At 44.2% G+C, this 21,751-nt stretch overlaps 1 protein-coding gene across 2 annotated transcripts in view; it reads left to right on the top strand.

Moving 5' to 3' along the window:
• Positions 1–21,751, top strand: part of GDPD5 (glycerophosphodiester phosphodiesterase domain containing 5) — a 1,185,048-nt gene that overhangs the window by 852,714 nt on the left and 310,583 nt on the right. For both annotated transcript variants that reach the window (XM_069640071.1, XM_069640072.1), the window contains 2 exons: positions 8,917–9,010; positions 14,449–14,508. In XM_069640071.1, coding sequence (XP_069496172.1) covers positions 8,917–9,010; positions 14,449–14,508 — 154 coding nt within the window. The remainder of the gene's footprint in view (positions 1–8,916; positions 9,011–14,448; positions 14,509–21,751) is intronic.

Genomic DNA, 21,751 nt, shown 5'->3' with positions numbered 1-21,751 from the left:
ACACATCACTATCAATACAATGTATATACAAGACCATTGGGGTCTAAAGGGTTAAATGCATGAAATGTGTTGACAACATAGAGGGGAAGGAAACAGGCAATGCAGATATTCTTTAGGCCCAGTTCGACATCAAAAATACACCTAACTAAGAGGCAGTCCAAGCCCTAAGAAGAGAGGAGCCTTGTACTCAACAGTACATGCAATGCAAATGCACACGGTTGCGATGCAGAACAAGTTTCCACTATTCAAGAAGGACCTCCACTTGAAGGAAGAGGCAGTTTGAGATGGAGTCGCTATTTCGCAATAGCCGTGGAAACGAGAGGGGCCCTCAGGGGACACTTGTGCATAAAAATGGGCCCTTGTGCTAGGGGCCACCGGTTGGGGTATGGAGTACTCACTGGTCCCCGTTGAAAACAGACCCAAAATTCGCCAGTTCAGTCCACTTCACTTGCAGGTTTGAATGCTGCAAAAAGGATGTCTCGACACCTTTCAGTTCCTGAGATACAGCGATGATTCCCAAATGGGACAGCAGCGATTTCTCCACTCCGGCTTGATGAATTGACCCAGTCTCACTGCAGCAGGCTTCAGGGGCAAGAGGCTCACATATGCAGTGGACTTTCAAAGGACGTTGCCACGGCAGGGCAACACAGTAACCGCGTTTCTCCGGTCCTTGTGCACTCGTCTCACTTCAGACCTGGTAACGCTAAGTATACAAAATTCGGTGTGAGGTTGCCGGGACGCAGAGCTAGCAGTATACCAAGTTTCGAGGGCCTCCTCGAAACGGCGGCTGTGACAGAGCAAAGCAACTGGGTAAACTGGTCAGTCCACTGGTTGGCCCAGGGACACTTCCGAGAAAGCTAACTTGCAGGGATTGATGAAGTTGCCGAGAATAATTGGTCCCACTATTCCAGTTGGTCAAAGAGTCTTCACAGACCTTCTAGGACGACCAGATGCAGAGGAGTCCCACGGGACGACAGCGAGCTCAGGGTGCCAAACCTTCCAGTGGGTCACCAGCGGTTTCTCGACTCGGCATTGTGTTGCAGGATACTTGTATCCTATCCTTTGTTCAGTGAGAACTCAGGAGATCGACATGGTAGCGGTTTTTTCAGCCTCCTCTTATCCATAGTTCTCTTAGCACCAAAACGGAGAGGACCCAATGGGAGATCTGCTCCCAAACACACACTCCATATGTCGACCATTCACGGACTACGGTGGTCCCAAGCATTTATGGCACTCAAGACTCTCTGGCACCCAGGATGTGTATTGGAACCAGACGTTCCAGCCCACATCCTGGAGGCGCACACACAAGGCATGCTGAAGCCCGCGAAAGTATTGGGATTCGCGGGAAAGTGCATGACCAAATAAGGACTGACCCGGGGCGACTGGACATGGGGAAGGTGAAGGGGCAAGATGGCCAAAGGACAGGACAAAGAACCTCATTGCATGGCCATTTTGGAGCCTATTCGTGCCAAACGCGGTTAACATGGCACGCAAGGGTTACAAATTATGCGAAACGATAGCTGACACCAGTCCTGTCCATGACACATCTGCACATTTCATAAAAAGTCCAGCGAGAGTATCTAGGGCCTTTGGAAATGACTATAGACCCAAGTGTGCTGTATGGTAAGATACATTGCACACTTGTTATATGTTGCACAAAAGTTGCAACATGAGGAAAGTACTAAGGGAAACAAAGTCTCCCAGTACTGACTGTCTTAAGGGCATGTCAGTTTCTCCATAAAAAGTCAGCGAAAGCCCAGAGGAGTGCAGCTGAAAGCTGTGCTTCTCTGGCAAAGTCAGTCAATGGTGTCTAAACAGCAGCAAAAAGTTTGGGCCGGTTGACACATGGAGGGAAAATTACATACAATTATGAAATCATTTTTTTTTTATTTTAATAATTTTTATTAAGGTATATAGAATACATTTGTAACGTCATAATATCCAAAACATAATGCAGTTAACCATTACATGTACTTAAGAATAATCTATGGTAAAATAGGAGTGATCCAGAAGATCGATTAATAGAGTGCACTACATACTTTTTGAGGTTAAGCATCTGAGGAACAACTTACAATAATAATTGAAACATAAACGAAACGACTGTGGCACAGTGTTGCGCACGACTTAGTGTTGAACGATTTCTGCACTATGATGTTTTAAGTAGGGGACACCAGTCAATAGGTGCAATTTGTTTTAAGCCCGAACCAAAGTTCACTAGGTAGCCATTGAGGGACTATTCCTACTGCATGCTCTACCCTTGTGTACCTCAGCCTGGCTCTCCCAAAAATGCCAGACATGACTGTATTTACGTGTATTGTCCTATAGAGAATATCGCTAGGCCCTTTATGTGTATCCGTTTACGTCTCCCAATCACTGTCCCTGGTCTACAACCCCTGCATCATCATCATCTGCTGCTGCAATGAGGCCAAAATCGTTTTAGTGTAAAGGCACCCCATCCAGGCACACACCCAGGGACGTCATTTCACCAAAATGCCAGCGATCGCGGATGTGACATCACATGACCCTTGAGCTCTGATGACATTACAGGAAGTTGCCATTTGACCCCACCCCGAAGTGACATCATAGAAAGGGATGGCACATTACCTTTCACCCCTTGAAACAGGAAGTGGAATCGCATAGCATTGTTCCTCGGTACACTAACAAAGATATGGTCACAATATCATTGTTATATGATATACATTTCGTACAACAATGGATCACCATCTGTAGCATTAATATCACTGTGTATAGGCTCATATTACAAAATTACTGTGAATGTAAGCAGACGTCCAACACAACAACCTGGACTATTGTACATCATTCGGGCTAAACTGTAAACAGACATAGCATCTCAAAGAGGCCTAAACCCCAAAGTGCAGACATCCAGTACCTACCAAGTGTCTGGCCACAGACTGGAAACAGCAACTGACCAACCCAAGACCAACCACAAAAACGATGGTCTGGAGGGTTGCCCAGAGCTGTGCCAGTGGTTATGAATGATTTTAAACCTTGCAGCCATCACCTTTCTGTTTTGCTTATTTGGTAACTAACCCACAGTGTCTTTTGTTAGATATGAAATAGAGGGGAAGGATGTGCTGAGGGTCACAGTAATTGCAGTTTTTACTTTTATATATAAATGTAAACCGCATCAGCTCCATGACATCACCCCGAGAAATGGCCCATTGTATTATTGTCTTCATCCTTTTGTTCCCAAAGCAAGTGGGTTGCCCCTGAGCTATCCTTCCAAATATATATTTGTTTTGCTTGAGGAAGCAACAGGTGGTTTACGTCTAAGACGAAGGGCAACTTCATGTAAGTTAATCATCGCACCTTTCGTCTACTTACAGTGGGCCTGTGATGTAATTCTGGCAGATATGGGTCAGGTCACACAGTGCCCAGGCAGGATTGGTTGAAGAAGTCACTGAGGCACACCCCTCATCACAGGCTCAGTGGCTCACTCAATGTGCAAAGCAGACAATGAGAAACACAGATGAGATGTACGGTCATGCTCTGTCACTGGGTACTGCAGGCTGTTCTTACCCATTCCCAGGTAGCTAGACCCCAACTCCATCCCCTTATGAATGCTAGAGTACTGCGTATGAGCTGCACAGACAGCCCCACGTCTTATCCCAACCACTGAGGCATTCTTCATTAATGGACTACACACCGGTTTGTGATGGCGGCTTCATAGTTTTTTCTGTATCCCTGTTATTCCTCCAGTTAACGAGAGCTAGATTCCAGGTGAAAAAAGCGGTGGTACATTTAGTTGCATGGACAGCCACCCCTTTCAGGTGCAACACAGATATCTACTCTTGTCGTTGCATCTTTGTACAGTGGGACAGGGGTCGCAAAGACAAGTTTAGGGGTAGCAATGGGTGAGCCAGGGTTAGAAGTTGCTACTCCTGGCAACCCCCAAATGCCGTCCCTGCATGCACCAGTCACCTGTGAACGTGACGCATATGTACTTTTGTGCATAATGGGATCCCTTTTGTTCAATGTATACGAATACCATGAATAACTATCAGTGACAGTAATGTTATGGAATACTAGTTATTAGATGCGTACACAAGATGCTCAACAATGCATTGGCCTGGTAATATCGATCAAAATGTGAATGTGTTTTTTAAATGTCATATGGGCCGTGTCCCGAGAGAGTCGCCCCAGGGCTGGTGATGCAAGTGTGGTATTGTGGGGTGTTAGTGCCAATTCTGCCTCCATTAGTGTCCGGGTCCATGTAGTACTTGGGTTGAGAGGTTCCTTTAGGTCACATAGTGGTGTCAGGACAAATAAGGAGAGGAGTGGGTGCTGAGCCTATACTTGTATGGGTAACAATTGTAGTCTTGCTTTGGGTTACACTCCGTTAGGCAGACAAATAGGGCTTTGCATGTTCCAAAATATCTGATCTTCATTGTTCCTGTCCTAGGACATGTTTCCTGTTCTAGTATGGTTGACGCATTCCACAGCACTCCTTTCGTCATTGACCTTGTTCACTATTTAGGCCACACTGTCTTCGGGGATTATTTTTATTTGGAATGTGTGTTTCCTCTCCCCCAATGCAGACATTCACTGTGGGCAGACTGACCACCTATGTATGGCAACTATGGTTGAGAGCATTTCTTCAGGGAAGAGCCGTTCCGGTCTTTGGAGGTCCAGAAAAGGGGCAACATTGGGCTGTCAAAATCATTTCAGGATAAAACGCCAACAATTTTTATCCAGAGAGATTGGCTGTTTGCCATAGTTTGTATTCTGAGTTTGGATGTCTACAATTTGAAAAACATGACTGTTAGAAATTCTCATAGCTGCCTATGGGTATACCTTCCACATTTGACACAGTACAGGGTTAAGGCTTGTATACGTCTTCCTGGTTCAATTTGTCCAAACTCTTCAGCTCCCACTCCATCTAAGTTTGGATGTTTGTTTGAAAACGTGAGAGTGGCTGTATGGAGGTCCGCCTCTGATTAGTTGGCATAACTATAAAGCCCTATTTTGCCAGATATTCGATCGGCTTGAGCTGCTGGTTTCGTTTGAAGAAACCTTTACAACATCCAGTGGAGACTGTAGACGTTTTATCTTGCAAAACATGGTTTAGATAGTGGCTGTGCAAGCCAAGTGGGTAGATGTAACTCAATATGCTTTAAGAAAAGGTTTTACGGGCGAGATTCAGACATCGTTGACCCCGCGATCATTCAAGAACCGATTGACCGGCTCCAGCACGTTGATTACTGATTGCATGAGCTAAGAAGGGCACACCTGGACCCATGTGATGGATATTAAGGAAGTTCGGTGTTGCCTCAGCTGCCTGAGGGTTGGGAGCAAATACTTATTGGGTCTCTGTTTGGCCCCCGGAGCCCGAGAGGGAAATGTGATGAATCCGATGGACTCATCACTGTTTTCCCGGCAGTGACCTCCTCTCAAGCAGCCATCGGACAGCAGCCGGCACCTGATCCTGACCCTGGGGATGGCTGTATGAGGGAGGATCACATGAGGTGTGGGGAGACAACCTCTGGGAGATATCCTAACTCCATTGGGTGAGACACAGTATTCCCCTTTCCCCTTTCATGATGAATCCCCATTTGCAACAATCTAATGGCCCATTGTGAGCCTTCGTTCTTCCACCCATGGAGAGTAGTGGAAAGGTTTGGTCACATCCCAAAGGCCAACTCTCAACTAACGAGCCTTTTACAATTATGAAAGACACTTTTCCCCATTCCACATACTCTTCTTCCAAACTTAGTTTGCCTTTAAAACCCATTTCAAACATATATACAGTATTCTCAGGAAATGAATGCTATAACCACAATCCCCACAACACTGGGATGAGGAAGAGGTGAGGAGTAATGATGACCACTTCCCACTGTCAGCAGTCTAGTCCCCCCCCCCAAATCCTATTGACCAGAGCCAAAATAAAAAGGAGGAAAGACTCAGGAAGTGATAGAGAGGTCCTCGCTGGAGGACCTAGCTGCAGGAATCCTGTGCTGGAGAAGAAAGGGCTGTATACTGCTGTGCCAAGAGAAGAAAGGGGGTCCCTTTCCTCCCAACTACCTGTGGGGGGCTGGAAAGCACTGGAGGTGTCAAGGAGGACAGTCTATGCCTTCTAGGAAGAAGGGGAACCCCTGGGAAGCAGCAGAGTGCCACAGCCCACAAGTGACTGCAGCCTCCCTCACTGAGGGAGAAACACCAGAAAGTATTTTCTTTTCTCAACCGGGGTGAAGTCCATTGAAGTTTAGGGGGAGAAGTCTGAAGGAATTTACTGGCATGAGAGGACTGGTCCTCTCAGAGGCTGCTGCTGTTGGGAAGAAGTCATTGTACCTCTCTGCAAAGTGTGTAGTTTCTGGAAGCACAGACCAGTGTGGCGGAGCCAAGGGGCTCACCCCCAAGCAGGCAGAGAAACGTTGTTCAAGCAGGGTGTGCCGCAGACACGCCAGGAACAGTGGGAACATTTCTGGGTCTTCAGCCACCGGAGAAAGAAATGCTTCACGTACCGGGACCTGAAGGAATGCAGGCGTGCTGGCGGGAAGCTGCGAGAGGAACTGAAACGACGTGGAAGCAGTCCAGAGTGGAAAGCAAGTGGAAAATCTTGGCCGCGTAAGCACAAACGGGGCCGAATATGCCACTCAGAGTATGTGAATCATCCCAAGTAAAGCAGGATCCCCAGGGCGTTTTGGTGACCACAGCACGCACAATTTGCAAACTGTAAAGTGACAGAAACTGAGACATTAAGGAGATTGTTTGCAAACCACAAAGGGATATTGGAAGTACGAGCCCCAGTCATATGTGAGAATATGGAATGCAGATTTGGGAAAAGCAACGGGCAAATCTTGACATAATCAGAAACACAGAACCAAAGAAGACATGTGCAATTGTGGAATTAAAAGAGGAACTGTTTGTGACAATGTGAGAAGACCTGGTAGGGGAGTAAACCACACAGTCGCAAGTGCATAAGAAGTCCTGTCAGGCAGTATACCAGGCAGTTGCAAATCTACAGGAAGTCCTGAGAAAGGACTTTGTTGAACCAGAGAAGGAACCTTTGAAAGAAGGAACTACAAGGCTAATGAGCTTTGTAACCAAGAGGATTGATGTACTTCAAGAAAGACACAAAGAACTGTTGGAACAAGAATCATTGGCAAAGTGTTGAAGAATCCATGGGGAGGGAATCACCCTCTGGAACCAAGGTCTTTTACTTTGGAGAACGTTTATGTTCGAGCTGTTCTATTTTTCCTTTATGAACTCTTTTTGCAATCACCAGGTTAAAGACATTTCCCTTTTTCGCCTTATGGTTTGGTTTGTGAGAGTCAGTTGAGAATGTTTGGACACAAGGACAGTTTTGATTTTGACATTCTGATACGGGCAGATCTTAGTTTTTGATTTTATGGAAATTCCTCTTAGAGCAGGGTCAGAGAGGCATTCTCCCAACCCATTTTTGTTAATAAGTCTTTAACCCAAGACATGGCAACATTGTGTCCAATTTACATTTCTGACTCCTCACAGAACGTTTGATGCATAAAGGGGTTCATATGTATTGTGACATGAAGTGACATTTATAGTGGAGTGTCTGCTATGCCACTCAGGAAAGATGTCACCCACCTCTTGCGACTACATGGGAGAGGCTAGATGGTGGCGCTTACCCTCTTTCCATAGCATACCCATCTAAGCACCTTTGGTGCCAGATCTAGGATGATGTTGAAATTAAATGTATTTTTTTGTGAACAAATGCTCAAGGCCTTGGTTTTCAGGGATGACCTGGATCAAGCAGTTTGGGATTTGGTGCAGCTCTTCAGATGTTTTGGATTAGGACTTCCTCGCTATGGACTATGCTGATTTGTGCTTATGGTAATTGTAGTCCAAACCTCTGGAGAACTAAAGGTTTCAGACCTTTGAGGTAGATGTGGCTCATGCAATGAATGAGAGGCATTTCATCCTCCTGTAAATGGGGAAACAAGGCTGCCTGTCTCGAATGTCATAATGAGAGGTCCTTGGAGGTAACCGAAGCTTCTAACTTTCCTTTCATGTTTGTAATTCCATGGTTGGTGTGCCATAAAGCCTAAATAAACAGTACATTGTATTTGGTGTAAAGGTTTCCTAATGTATGAGGCAAATTGCTTGGACTAGGCTTCTTACAAATCTCTAGGGAACTTATTTAAGCAATATGCCCCGGGCAGGGGTGAGGGAGGGGCATTGCTGCTTCCGTTAATGCTCCAGGCCCCATAGTTACAGGCCTGAGTGAAGCCTGAGAAAAGCGTTAATTCCCCCTCTCGGCCCATAAGACTAGGGTATTAAAAGCATTTTATTTTTAGTTGCGAAACGATCCAGCATTTCGCAGCTGAAAAAAATAAAATGAAAAAAAGGCCACCAAGGAAGGGGGGAAACGTAGTCCGTTCTCCCTTTCCATGGCAGCCATTGTAAATAGTTAAAAAAAAAAAGTTTGTACAGTGCAATATTACATTTGTCAGAGGATAATGCACGATTGCCAGCCGAAAGCTGGATAATTTGGCCGGCAACGGGAAAGGATTATCTTAAGTATTTGGAATGCCAAACTCTGTGATGTACATTTTTCTAGATCTTAATAGTTTTTCTCCCAATTAGCGGGTGATATTCTCAATTGTGTCTATCAACAAAGACATTTGATTTCTAATGTTGGATAGGTCAATGAACCATTGACCCAGGATCCCCCACTCAATCAAGCTCTGATTGTTTTCATAATTTCCAGGACCCCTCCGCTCATCCACCTCCACCGGCCCTCTCCCACAGCCCAAAGTCATGAACTCGTACACTTAAGAGTCTAAAAGTATAGTCTTACTACTGAATAGGTGATGTGCTAGAAATGGAATCCTAGCATGTATATGGCAAACTACACCTTAACTTGTTCACAAGACAATGCATACAGTTCTAAACACGATCTCCTCCCTTTTCCCACAGGTTTTTATATAACAGAACAGGATATTGGAGTGACTGGTCCATTCCGATTCTTGTAACAACAGCTGCTGGCTTCACATATATCACTATACTATTGGTAAGTATCCATAGAAAGGAAATGATGGGGACACATGCATTTGCTAGCACAGTTATTACATCTTGGCATCCGAAAGACCATAAACACTTTCACTATAGTGGTTAATGAACTTAACATATGATATGATATGGCCTTTACAAAGCGCCTATACACAAACTGTTCAAGGGTCAAAAAGCCCAGGGTAAACCCTTTATTTAATGGACATTTCTCTCTAGAATAAGTACAAAAGCTTGCAATTTTTGATAAATGCATTGATAAGCCATTGATGGACAATTGACCCCTGCAAAATGTGTTGTTGGATATTAATATTGAAGTTATGAAGTAGGTTGTGGATATTGAATGAAACATGTACTCTGCAATTACATTGTGTCTGTGGAACTGTTTAGGTGTACTTGTATTTAAAGGTCACCCTCATATCCACCTACAGTTATGATGTCTCTGGAACATAAAAGTTGACTGCTTAGTTTCATACTGTTATATAGGTTTAATATTCAAGGCGAATCTTTGACTAATGCTCGTGCAAGAGTGGTTCAAGGTTGCACATCCATGCATATGTTTGATTGCAAACTTAAGGGCGTCTTGGTCCTGCAGAAGTGCTCGAATATCAGTGTAGTGTTGCAAAACTCATCTGACCATCCCAATTTCCGACTTGTCGCAGTTGATCAATACTGGTGCCTAGAGTAGTAACCCAAAGCTAGAGCAGACCCAGAAGCAACACACCCAGAATACTGAGATTGTCTTAACATTTGTAATGACTGTAAAGATAATCCTTTGGTACTATATAGATGTGCAGGAGATTAAAGTTTTCTTTTAGTAAATTGATGCTATAACATTGTCGATCTCTAGATGATGATCAATGCGAACTGTCTATGTAGGCCAAGCAGGAAAGTCATAGTTGGGAGGATGCCTTTGGATTTTATGGCACGTGTACGTTATGAGACCCTATTCAAATTGACTAATTGTTGAGAATTTACTGTGCCCGTCTGCCCCACTGTTGCATCCAGACATATGTTTAGTACATGGGGATAATCAACATTTAGTGCTATTTTGTGGCACTGGTTCACCTGTTGCCGCCCAAATGCATCCTTATCCCAGCCTTGGAATTGAATGTGGTACTAATGGCGTTGGCTCACAAACCCTTTCCACCTATGACCTCTGCAGATCTGTGAGGTGGTCTTATAAATTCACCCTTCCTTACTTCGGAAGGTAGGTTTGGAGTTCCATATAAACCAAGAGATTACATTGCCATTCTTTCTTTCTGGGCCCTCAGAAGGAAGTGAACCAGGTCTTACATGGTCTGGAGGTGTGAAGGGCTCTGAGGTTTTTGCAAGGGCTGGTTTGTGGAGGGTTTTGACCCATGTGGAATCATTAGACGGGGTAAATGTGGGGATTAAGCTGTCGCTGCCCATCATTTTACCCCAGAACAAAAATAAAACATTGGAGTGGGTAAAGATGGGGATGCGCTGTCGCCGCCCATCATTTCATCCCAGAATCCAGGAGAGCTGCGCAGTTGTGCGCACACCAAAATGGGTTGCCAAAGGAGAAACAGTAGCGCCAGTTAGCTCAAAACAGCGCTTCAAAAACCACCCTGGTTTCCCTGAATGCAAGCTTCAAATGCCCATTTTAAACATTGCACATATGCAAAATGTTCACTGAACACCAGCAGACATTTGGCAGAAGGAAATTTTGTGTGCCTACAAAAATCTGGGAAGATGAAGAGCCCAGAACTGTGCTTATAACCAAACTGGCTGAGCTATGGAGTCAGCAGTTTTAAGTTTAACTGAACTACAGACATTAAAAATCCAAATGTTTAAGATAAATGAGTGACCTACCTTTGAGTCTGCAATTAGGCTGCAATTGTTTAAATGTCATAGTTTTAAACTTAGAATCAGCATTCTAGCTGCATATGTAAAACATTGTTAGTTATTTGAATGCAGAAAACTGGGGAACAGAAATGACATGTGGCTAAAAACTGGCTTAAAGAGATTCCAATTTTGCCTGGCAACTACCCCCATCAGGAGTGAAACTTGATTCACAAGTAACTTCCCAGGCCTGGCTGTTTCCTGCTGGCCACACTAAGGATATGCCATCTCTCTGATAATTGAATTAAGGGGAGCCCCCACTGAATACAGGAGCTCTGAACAATGCAACCCCCTTCACCTAGGCAGATGGTTTATTGCAGATGTCGTAAAACAGCTTCCTCTTGGTAGAAGCTGGGAGGGGCAGGGTCTCTGAGCTTGGCAGAAACTGGAAAGACTGGTTTCTGTACCATGTGACCTGAAAAGACAAACCCCTGCCAGCCAGAATATGGGTTTAGAAAAAGATGAATAACTCATAGAGCGGACTTGTGAAAATTATTTAAATGATACCATAATTCTTGTGATTTTTCTGCCCACATTTTAAGACGTGTTAGGACCCGGTGGTATGTTCAGGGGGGGTTTAGCGGAAAAGAGGATATTACTCAAAATGTGTGCATGTGAAAAATCTGACACTTCATCAACTAATGTCCATACTCCTTGCGCACATGTGTGTAAATTTGGGTTAATGTCCGAAATTGCAAAATCAGTTAAAAAGTGCAAATGTTGCCATTTCTGAATGCAAGCCCCCAGGAAGAGCAGATTTGGACAGGGGATACCTCCTGTGATATGTGATGGGTGCGTGTAATTCTAAACGAATGTGTACCTGTGCAAATATGTTTTTTTTTTATCAAATATAGATTGTGTGCAATTTGACAGGGGAGGATCCTCTGACCCATAAAACCTACAGCATCACTCTGACTCACAGTTCCTTCCCCAATCATGGGAGAGGGGAGAATTGGGCCAATGGCAAGTGTAGAGGGGTAGAGCCTAGTGATGCTGCACACACACCCATTTTCAAAACACATAAAAGCAGACAGTCTGGACAGATAGGGAGCTTCAAATCCATTTGCTGCGGGACGCTCTGCCGGGAAAATCCATACTTTACCTCCATCAATCTCTAGAGAAAGCTGTGCAGAAAGATCCAGACTTTAAATCCATCAATCTCCAGAATCCAGAGAGAGAGCTGACCCAGATCACTGTGAAGTGCAGAGACCAGACCAGAGTCCAGTCTAAAACCTGACCAGATTCGTGGCGAGGCCCATCTAATTCAAGAATATAGTGTGAGTACCTAGCAAGACTGTGCAGAACCAATCTCTTAGTTAAAATAATATAATCCAAGCTATTTTAATCTAAGTAGAACTGCGTCCTAACAGATACCTGTCAATTTCTAGTTGCTAGCTGTCACTTGTCTTTTTGAACTTTAAAATTTCAAATCTGAAAAACGACCTTTATTTAATCGCTCATATCTCCGTGACCGTTTGTCCTAGAGACTTGCAGTAACTTTCATTTGGAAGCTGAGATCCTAGGCTGTCCTAGGACCCCAACACGATAGTGCTAGTCCCTATAGTTTTGCCGCAATCGCGAAAAACGCACTCGCGAATTTGCCGCGATTTGCAAATTTCTCAACGTGTGAAAACAGCAGTTTTCTTGCTTTCAGTTGCCAAAAATTCGTTTAACCTGCTAGTGCTAGTTACTCCTAGATCCTTGCTAAAGTGAGCCTGGACTAATGTTAACTTGATTTCACTCACCCTGAATCTCCTAGAGGGAATTAAAAGCATTTTAGCATATTTTTCACTTCATTGCCAGCACATGTAAAAGCATTTTGGGCCTGTGTTTAAAACTCCGATCTGTACTCTAAGCTTGCTGGGGTGAACTGAATTACATTTGATTGCATTTCTGAGAACTGTGTGCTTTTCTTCCATTTCCTTGCATTGCATAAAGGGGGGGAGGGGATTGCCAGAGAAAAGTGATTACATTGTTTTGTTGAAATCATATTGAGTATTTTCTGTATTGCATTTTTCATTCAACATTACATCCATCTGAACTTATATAAAGTATTCTCTACCACCTTATTCTTCTGTTCCTATTCACAAGTGTGCTAGTGCCAGATTCTCCGTTGTAATCTTTATCATATCAGATTAAGTGTGATATCCGATTATTAATTTATTATAAAGTATGATATATATATCTATTGTTTAAATTATCAAATAAACCTTTTAACTTGCAAAACAGAACTACTTCTTGGCTCAGTGGGGTCAGGGGGATTCCAAGGGAGGGGTGTTATATAGGGGTAGTCATCCAGAACGCATGAACTGGACATAAAGATATATCAATAAGGGTTTCCATTCAGTATCCCAGACTAGGCATTGACTTAGCTGTAGTGTTGAATTGAAAACTCTTACAAGATCTCATATGTCCTGAGAGAGACTTTTTGTAACCTTTGGTGGCGCCCATCTGGGCGGACAAGCGATGAAAGCCACACGAGTCGGGTGGATAGTATCATGCATTGTGCATTTCTATGGAATACAGGGCAAAGCTGTCCGTGTGGACCTTCACTCACATTTGACACGGGCAAAGAGCTTGATAGTTGCCTTTATGAGGCACGCACTAAGGGGGGCAATCAGCAAAGCAGCCACATGGTGGTCTCGGTCAGCTTTTTGCAAATCCTATTCTATTGAGAACAGCTCCAGAGCTGATGCTCAATTTGGACAGGCAGTTTTAAAGAACTATTTTGCAACAGTATAGATGCCTAGCGTGGAGTGGGGCTTGGGTTAGTATGGAGGAAAGCATATGGGATGTAAGAGTATGCTCCTAGTCTGGTGTCCCCTTTCCTCCTTACAGCATCCCCTCTCCACACTTTTAAATTGAGTTAGTCCTGCTGGTCCTCTCGGTGGCTAGTAGCCCATGAGAATACAGTGTGGGGGGCGGAGACCAGCGTGTCGTTGTACTGTGCACGTGCATCCCGCTTCTGTGTGAAATTTCTTAAAGGGGAAGTGTATTCTATGCTTGTTGAGGCTCTGGTTCCAACCCTGCTCGGCAGGAACTCCCATTAATAAAAAGGAACGGGGACTTGCCTTTCTAAGACGTATGTTTGTGGGTGTTAGATGAAATGTTGGTTTCAGTCGTGAACGGTGGGTGAGAATCCGGTAAATAGGATATTTTATGGGAATTGATTTGAACACTTATCAAATACAAAAATATATTCTACCAAATTTCTATTTTTATTTTTTTGTTATTTTTGTGATTCTCATAGACTACGTTTTGCAAGGCTAATGGGTTGAAGATGAATATACTAACTATTACAGACTAAAGATTAAGGCGCTGATTCATGGAATTTGTGCGCCATTCTGCCTGCAATCCCTGTTTAACAAATGGGGATTTGCGGGCAGAATGGTGCACACATCCCCATTTTTCGGCTCCATGAATCAGCGCCTTAACCTTGATTCTGCTGTTATAACGTTCTGAACAGCGATAAATCACTGGTGCTATTCAACAGTATGTGTTTTGCTCATTTTTAGCTGAATTTCCAGAAGGAATTGTTTTATATATATATTTCTAAGTTTATCCTTTGTTTTTCAGATCTTAGCACTATGCCACATAGGCGTGACGCAGCAGTTGAACTTACACTGGCTCCACAAGGTAATCCAAACGTTCAGAATCACACAATTATTCTATTGGAAGCTCACAGGGGGGGTCTGATATGTTGTTTATTGGAATGTATGTTTGAGCAATGATACTTGGAACAAAATCAGAGAACCCGTAAATGTTCCACTTTAACCACTGTTGTCAAACATGTGATCTAAATTTGTTATTGTTTACATAAAACATATGTACATGTGACATAAGCAATAACATAGTTATTACCAGACTTCCAGGATGTCTTAGCAAGTGAATAAATAACACAAGCAATCGTCATCAGAAGTCGAAAAAAATAAATAAATATATATATCTTAACATTTTTTTAATTGAATTAATCACCAGATGTCAGAAGGTGTGTGTGTAGGTGTTCTCCTGCTAATGCCGGTCAAATGGTACAGGGAACAGGGAGTAGAGCCCTTGCTTTGGTATCCGTGCAGAGCCTGCTGACGCAGGTTCGAATCCCGGCGGGGCAAAACTCAGCCTTTCATCCTTCCGAGGTCGATAAATGAGCACCTCACACCGTGGGTAATAATAAGCAGCGCTCAGATACCTGAGGGTTCGTAGCACTATATAAATGCTAAATTATTATCATGATTGTCTTGTGCTACTTGCATCAGAATCCAACTTGTAAAGCAGTGTTTGGTGCACATCCTCTCGTCGTCGAAATGTCTCTTGCACACTTGACACTTATGCACACCCTCACTGGTTACCCCTTATCAGGAGTTCTCTTTTTGAGCACAATGTATGTTTGATGTTTCTTTGTATGTATCACACACATCAGTGCGCTTTTAGTACATTCCGAAGATCTTGACGATTGAAGCTGACCATTTTGAGATAATTGTCCCAAAAGCATGTTTTTGGGTCTGTGGAATACCCAATTCAAAAATATAGTCAATACACCTTTTTCAAACGGGAAAGTGTGAATCAAAGTTCCCCTTGCTTGGAATGTTTCTTTGGATGCAGCTCAACATTTCTTTTGCCAAATCTGGTGATGCTCCTTCGCATGGACGAGGTCATGCGTTGGTTAAAATGTGATCAGATTTCCCTCTCAACAAGTGTTTTCTAACCTTAACTATTGATTGTGATGGCGATAGGATGAGCCACATGATGAAAGGTCAAATGTTTTGTGAATATGTGTCAGAACATGATAGTCTACCGGGAGTTGGCATTGCTCTTTGTTAACACCAAGGTTCTCGGTATTGACTACATTAGCACGGTATCGGGTAACAATGTCCCCATACATAATGTCCCCATACATAATGTCCCCATACATAATGTCGCTGGGAAAAGCCATTGGCAACATTATATATGGTGACATTATGCATGGTGATGGGTTGCGGGGATGTCCCCTGCCCCCCCTTGTAAAAAAAAAAAAATAATAATAATAATAATAATTCGGGGGTTGCAGGAGTGTCACCTGCACGTTCAATGTAATAATATCCAGAAAAAATGGCGACTTTTTTGTCTGGAGAAATGTTTGCGGGGACATCATTACATGGAACCATTAGCACCCTTGGCATGAGTGTATTTTAGGGGAGCACAGGGGTGTTTGTCCTCCCCAACTTTCGTGGCACACCATTTTGTCCCCCTCCTTTAGATGTCATGCCCCCCACCCCCCAACAACGTTTTCAGCAAAGTTACTCCACTGGCATGAGATGAAGCCAACAAAGCAGATCAGATTGTGGATTGTGTTTGCCATTATGACTGCTGTTTTTCGAGGCAGCCTGAGTGCCACTCCCCCTGACAACCACTTGCCTCAAATGCCACCCCTCCCACCACGCAGCTCCTGCACCCCTTACAGCACCCACAATCCTGCAATGGAGGTGGTAACGTCTTTCTTCCTACGATGCTACAGAGCTGCAGCCAAATTTACATAGTTTGTGTTCATTAGGTCATCGTGATCAACAACAAAACTGACTTCCTATCACAAATGTGGTGAAACGGGGAGAAAGCTAAGTTTTCTTTTCTTTTTGTATGTTAATCAAGCATTTAGCACCCTGGTTGTGGGATCACGGTTGCTAGTCGTGGTATTACCCTTCAGGTCAGTCCATCCCTGTTGTTAACAGCACCACAGGAGCCCTCCTTAAGAGCCTTCACTTCACTCGTGCCCTTAACTCTAGCAAGTGGATACTTACCCAAAGGGATGGTCTCACTTGGTGGGAAATATTGCCTCAGTTATGGCATGTCTGTCAGGCTCCAACATTAGGAGTCACGTTTGTGTAGCTCTGGAAGTCTTCATAGTTAGTATAAAACCGAGAGATTCCATCCTGGTTAGTAAGGACAGGGGATAGGTAGAGGGACTGGGCCAGTTTGTTGTCCTGGAAAACGGCAAGTGGTTTACCCCCGACAGCAGAACAACAATCTGAGGTCCTACAGGAATGAGAGTCAAGGACAACAGCCCAACAGAATTGCAACATGCTCTCAACAAGTATCGTCTGTGCCACTGATGCTGGTGTAGCGAAGACTGGGAGTCCAAGAAGAGGAAAAGTTCAATCCAGCACCTTTTAATAATGGCAATTACCAATATGAAAGGACTATTAGGAAAGGGCATAACACAACAGGATGACCTTGTTAATGAGGAAACAGTGGAGCGGTTGGGGAAAGAAAAGAAAACACCACTGTTGGGAATTGTGAAGGCCCATTGGGATATTGCTCTCCACTCTATCTTGAAGTCTGCTTTGTCTCAGGAGAACTGACATTTTGGGAATGGGGTTGGCTAAAGGGCTACAGGACCTGACAAGATAACTACAAAACACAGAAGGGCTGTCTAGGTATAGCACTGGTAGTTGGCAGAACATATCGGATAGTGTTGAGGGCCTTGTGTAAGACATCCAACTTCCGGAGCCTCAATCTCTCATCTAGTACCTGTCCCTGGAGACTGACAAAAGTCACTTGGAGTTTGGCCACCCAGAAAATGTCTCCTCTTGTCCTTCAGATAGTCTCTGTAGAAAGGAGTTGACCTCCAGTACTAAGAAGTTCAATAAATTCTTACCAGGGCAGAATTTCGGACCTTCATCCTCTTGTACTAGGTTTTGTCAGGCTGCAGGAATTAGGGCCCCAACCAACTGCAGTTCTTCTGGGTGTTGGCTTTTCTCCTGTTCGTTTTTGGCCCAGGAGGATCCCACCGTAGACGGATATATGTGATCACTGCACCGCCCGTAATGTCGACTGTGAATATGTTGACCACCATTACGGCCTGGTGCAGTGATCACATAGATCACTTGTCGCCTGCATCTCCCTACCCTCCCCTCTCCCCAATGCATTTTTCTTCTCTGTGGCACACGCAGAAGTGTGTCGATGACTCCCCTCTATTCCTGCAGCGTGGAAACTTATGTAGGTTGGAGCTGGTGCTGCAGGGTCCTTTTTATATTTTCTCTTAGACTTTGTCCCCTGCTCATCATCTAAAGGAAGCAGGAGACACCCCTGCAACCCCTCACCCCCATTACACTGACTAAGGGGAGCAGGGGACACCCCCCACAACCTCTGCTCGCCTTAGTCAGTGTAATGGGTGTCAGGATTATTGTACTGCACTCTGGCGCAATATTGGTAATGTCGCCACAACCGTGATGACATTTTGGTACAATTCCCCACAGACTCTGCTCTCCCGTTTAGGGGGTGAGCTAACCACAGGTAGGGTCTCCCAGTCATGTGTGAGTCCACCAGAGATATGGGTTCTCTTTTCCCATTGAAGACAACTGACTCAAGTTCTTTCTCAGGTAGACTTGGCTTCAGGTTTTGGCTTTCTTTTCTTTTCTTTTTTTTTAATTTAGTTATATTGTGCCGGGATCCTGCAGGCATCTCGGAGCACATGTACATTCTTCATGCTTCTGATTTCTGCAGAGCTTTTTCTCATGTAATCTTCTTCTTTTACACTTTAAGGTTCACTTGATTCTTTACTTAGTCTTTTCTCCTCTAGGATCCACACATCATCTTCATTCAGTATCTCGGGACATTATGCACACTTCTTCTGATGTCATCAGTTTGGCTTCTTCATTCATTCTCACATTTCTTCAGGAATCACTTCTTGCAGGTCGTCATTACCTTGTGGGTACATTCGATACGGTCATCTCAATGGATATCTCCTTCCAACTACTTCCAGCTATCGTACGATAGCTAGTGTCAAACAATGCAGTCTCATGTCTCCAATATAAAGGACGGAGGGAGGCGGAGATCTCCTGCAGATGTATAAATCTGTTCTTCTACAAATATAAATGTGTCTAATCCGCGAATAAACCAAATGTGACTTAAAGCAGATCCTCAACATATGCCTAAAATAATTCCAAGCATATTTCCAAGTCCAGTAACCCAGTACCTCTTCAGGGATTGCTCTTTTATGAAGACTCTATTTTGCAGCAATCCTCATCTGGCTAGCCCCGAGAGTGTGGAGTAAACCGGGATTCCCCACTATATGACGCGGCATTTGCCTCAGGGCTTTATCCGTACAACTCCAAAGGAGTGAACATAATATCCCCATTCTTCCACGTCCCCAAGTCTGTTATTTAAATTTGAGAAACTGAAAGCTAAGCTTTCCTTCATCTTGTCACAGTTCTATTGACATTCGACACTTTTGTATTCCCGAGTTCCGTTAAATTTTCCTGCGTTTGATCATAAAACCAGGATATTCTGCAAGCTCATTCAAGATCTCATCAAAGAGAGCTTGAGGTTCCTTCTTGTTATTGGTGTTGTAAATCCCAATTCCTCTGTGGAGGGTGGATAAGTATCCATAGGCAAACACATCCATAATTTGCTGAGATCTGAACTAAAAAATAGTTCAATACAAATTCAATAGGATGTTTTTATCATTATAGTCCGTGTTAAATATTTCTGTGTAATACTGCATGTCTTGTATGTATTCATTCTGCACTCTGAAGTGGATCACATATGTAGCGGCATGTTATAAAACCCCACCAATTAAACACATGTTGTTCTCACCTGTAGGATTAACATATGAGCTTGATGTCCCCACCAGCTAATGTCAGTATCATCATAATGGACAAAGCAGTTGACTTCAGTCTTGCCTCTCCAGATGTTTTGCACTCCCATCAGCCATAGGCAACATAATCATGTTGCGGAATCATGGGAGGTGTGGATAGCAGACGGATGCGAACCACCTGAGCTGTGGGAACACAAGCAATAATATTTGAGAATACGTATTAACCTTACAGATCAAACTCTTCTTCAAACCAACACAAAAGCAAACCTTTAGGCCTGGAAAACTAGGTAGAAGTTCTAATGTGCTTTGCATGAATTTTAGTAATAGAATCTGAATGGGCCCAAACTAATGATTGGGTTTACAATAATCTTAAATATATTAATGTTGTAGTGAGCAGTAAATGTGACAGAATCTACACAGCTTGACACCTGCCTTAATCTTAGATTTGGAACAACTTGCATAAATGTCCCCCGAATCTAATATCTATATATGTTGTGGAAATGCGCACAGATGGCAGTCTTGAGATATTTCGTTAATTGCTAGGTGAATTCAAAGCACGAAGCTGTCGTCAAGTAGCGAGCAATTAAACCCTGCAATATTAACAGCAGAACAATTCAACAAATCACTGAAGTGAAGGAATGAAATCTGCTAGCAAGGGAATCCCAATCCTATCCGGTTAACTCCTTCTAGTATCTCATATAAAAATAGAAGGTCATCGTCAAGCCCTGCTGTCTGAGTCTGTAGCTACGTATGCACGTCTATGCCAGGAGGTTGCACGTAATTCTGCTCTATGGGAACCATCCATTCCAACCATATTTTGGCCTTGCTTGTTCCCAATCAAAGGGCTCCCAACCTTTTGCAAATTTTGAGAAGCATGTGGTTTAACCCTTAGTTACTAAGATTCAGAGCTGTACCCTTTACTCATTCTGCTTGGAGAGGCACAGCTTTGCTTCACCGATGAAGCCCAACAGGAGTGAAACGCATGTCTGGGGTTGCTGATTGTGCTCTTGTTCAGAAGAGAATTGCCTGGTATTTTGGTGCTAGACTGTCCTTGTGAGTGGAACCAGACTGAGAGATTGCTCCACTTTGAAAGGTACAGTGAGCTAAAAAACATGGTTGTTGACAATTGTGAGAATTCAGAATCCGGAGACGGACAAGGTGGTATTTGTGGTTCAGGAGTTCTTTATTGGAATACCCATCTAAGATGTCCCTTAACTCTTTCGCTTTTTAGAGTAGGGTTGAGTGCATGTCAGGATGTATTACAAAATAAGCTATGTCCGCCGTCCAGAATCCTGCTCTAGCCCGATTTCTGCCCTTACCACTCTAACAGAAAAGTCTAACTTTGAGCAAGGTACAATAAGGTCTTTTGCCCAAACAAAAGAAGGGTGGCTGGTTTCTGACCTGCACCCTGGTATCTTTCTCCAAATGGGCCTCTGGGCCCAGAGGCAGGGGTCAGGTAACTGCACCATGTGTCTCTCCAACCTTTCTCTCCTTAGGTTGATTCTCATTGGTCTTTTTTTTGCCATGTGCTAACAGCGTCATCTCTCAGTTCTATTCTTCTTCCACACTTGGGAACCCTGTGGTTTTAACATCCACACCAGGCACTCTACTTGGTTTCCCCACCTAGGAAACTTGCGGTACTCTTTCCAATTAGCTTTTTCCTGCTTATACCCTGCCATGGGGTCTCTGCTTTCACACCTCATCTTGGGTTCTGGTTTCTCTCCCCCCACCTTGGGGGTCTGATTTCTCTCACCCTGCCTTTAGGGGTCTTATTTCTCTTACCCTGCCTTTGGGGGTCTGGTTTCTCTCACCCTGCCTTTGGGGGTCTGGGTTCTCTCACCCTACTTTGGGGTCTGGATTCTCTCAATGCGTGGGGTCTGGTTGCTCTCACCCTGCATTGGAGTCGGGTTGCTCTCACCCTGCATTGGAGTCGGGTTGCTCTCACCCTGCATTGGAGTCGGGTTGCTCTCACCCTGCATTGGAGTCGGGTTGCTCTCACCCTGCATTGGAGTCGGGTTGCTCTCACCCTGCTTTGGGGTCTGGTTTCTCTCACCCTGCCTTTTGCTCTGGTGTCTCTCACCCTGCCTTTAGGGGTCTTATTTTTCTTACCCTGCCTTTGGGGGTCTGGTTTCTCTCACCCTGCCTTTGGGGGTCTGGGTTCTCTCACCCTACTTTGGGGTCTGGATTCTCTCAATGCGTGGGGTCTGGTTGCTCTCACCCTGCATTGGAGTCGGGTTGCTCTCACCCTGCATTGGAGTCGGGTTGCTCTCACCCTGCTTTGGGGTCTGGTTTCTCTCACCCTGCCTTTTG

This window comes from Ambystoma mexicanum, chromosome 7q (assembly GCF_040938575.1).
Source record: "Ambystoma mexicanum isolate Mex_15411 chromosome 7q, UKY_AmexF1_1, whole genome shotgun sequence".
In the NCBI taxonomy this organism is placed as follows: Eukaryota; Metazoa; Chordata; class Amphibia; order Caudata; family Ambystomatidae; genus Ambystoma; species Ambystoma mexicanum.
Note: the sequence above shows the minus strand (reverse complement) of the source record. Positions and strands in the feature narration are given on the sequence as shown.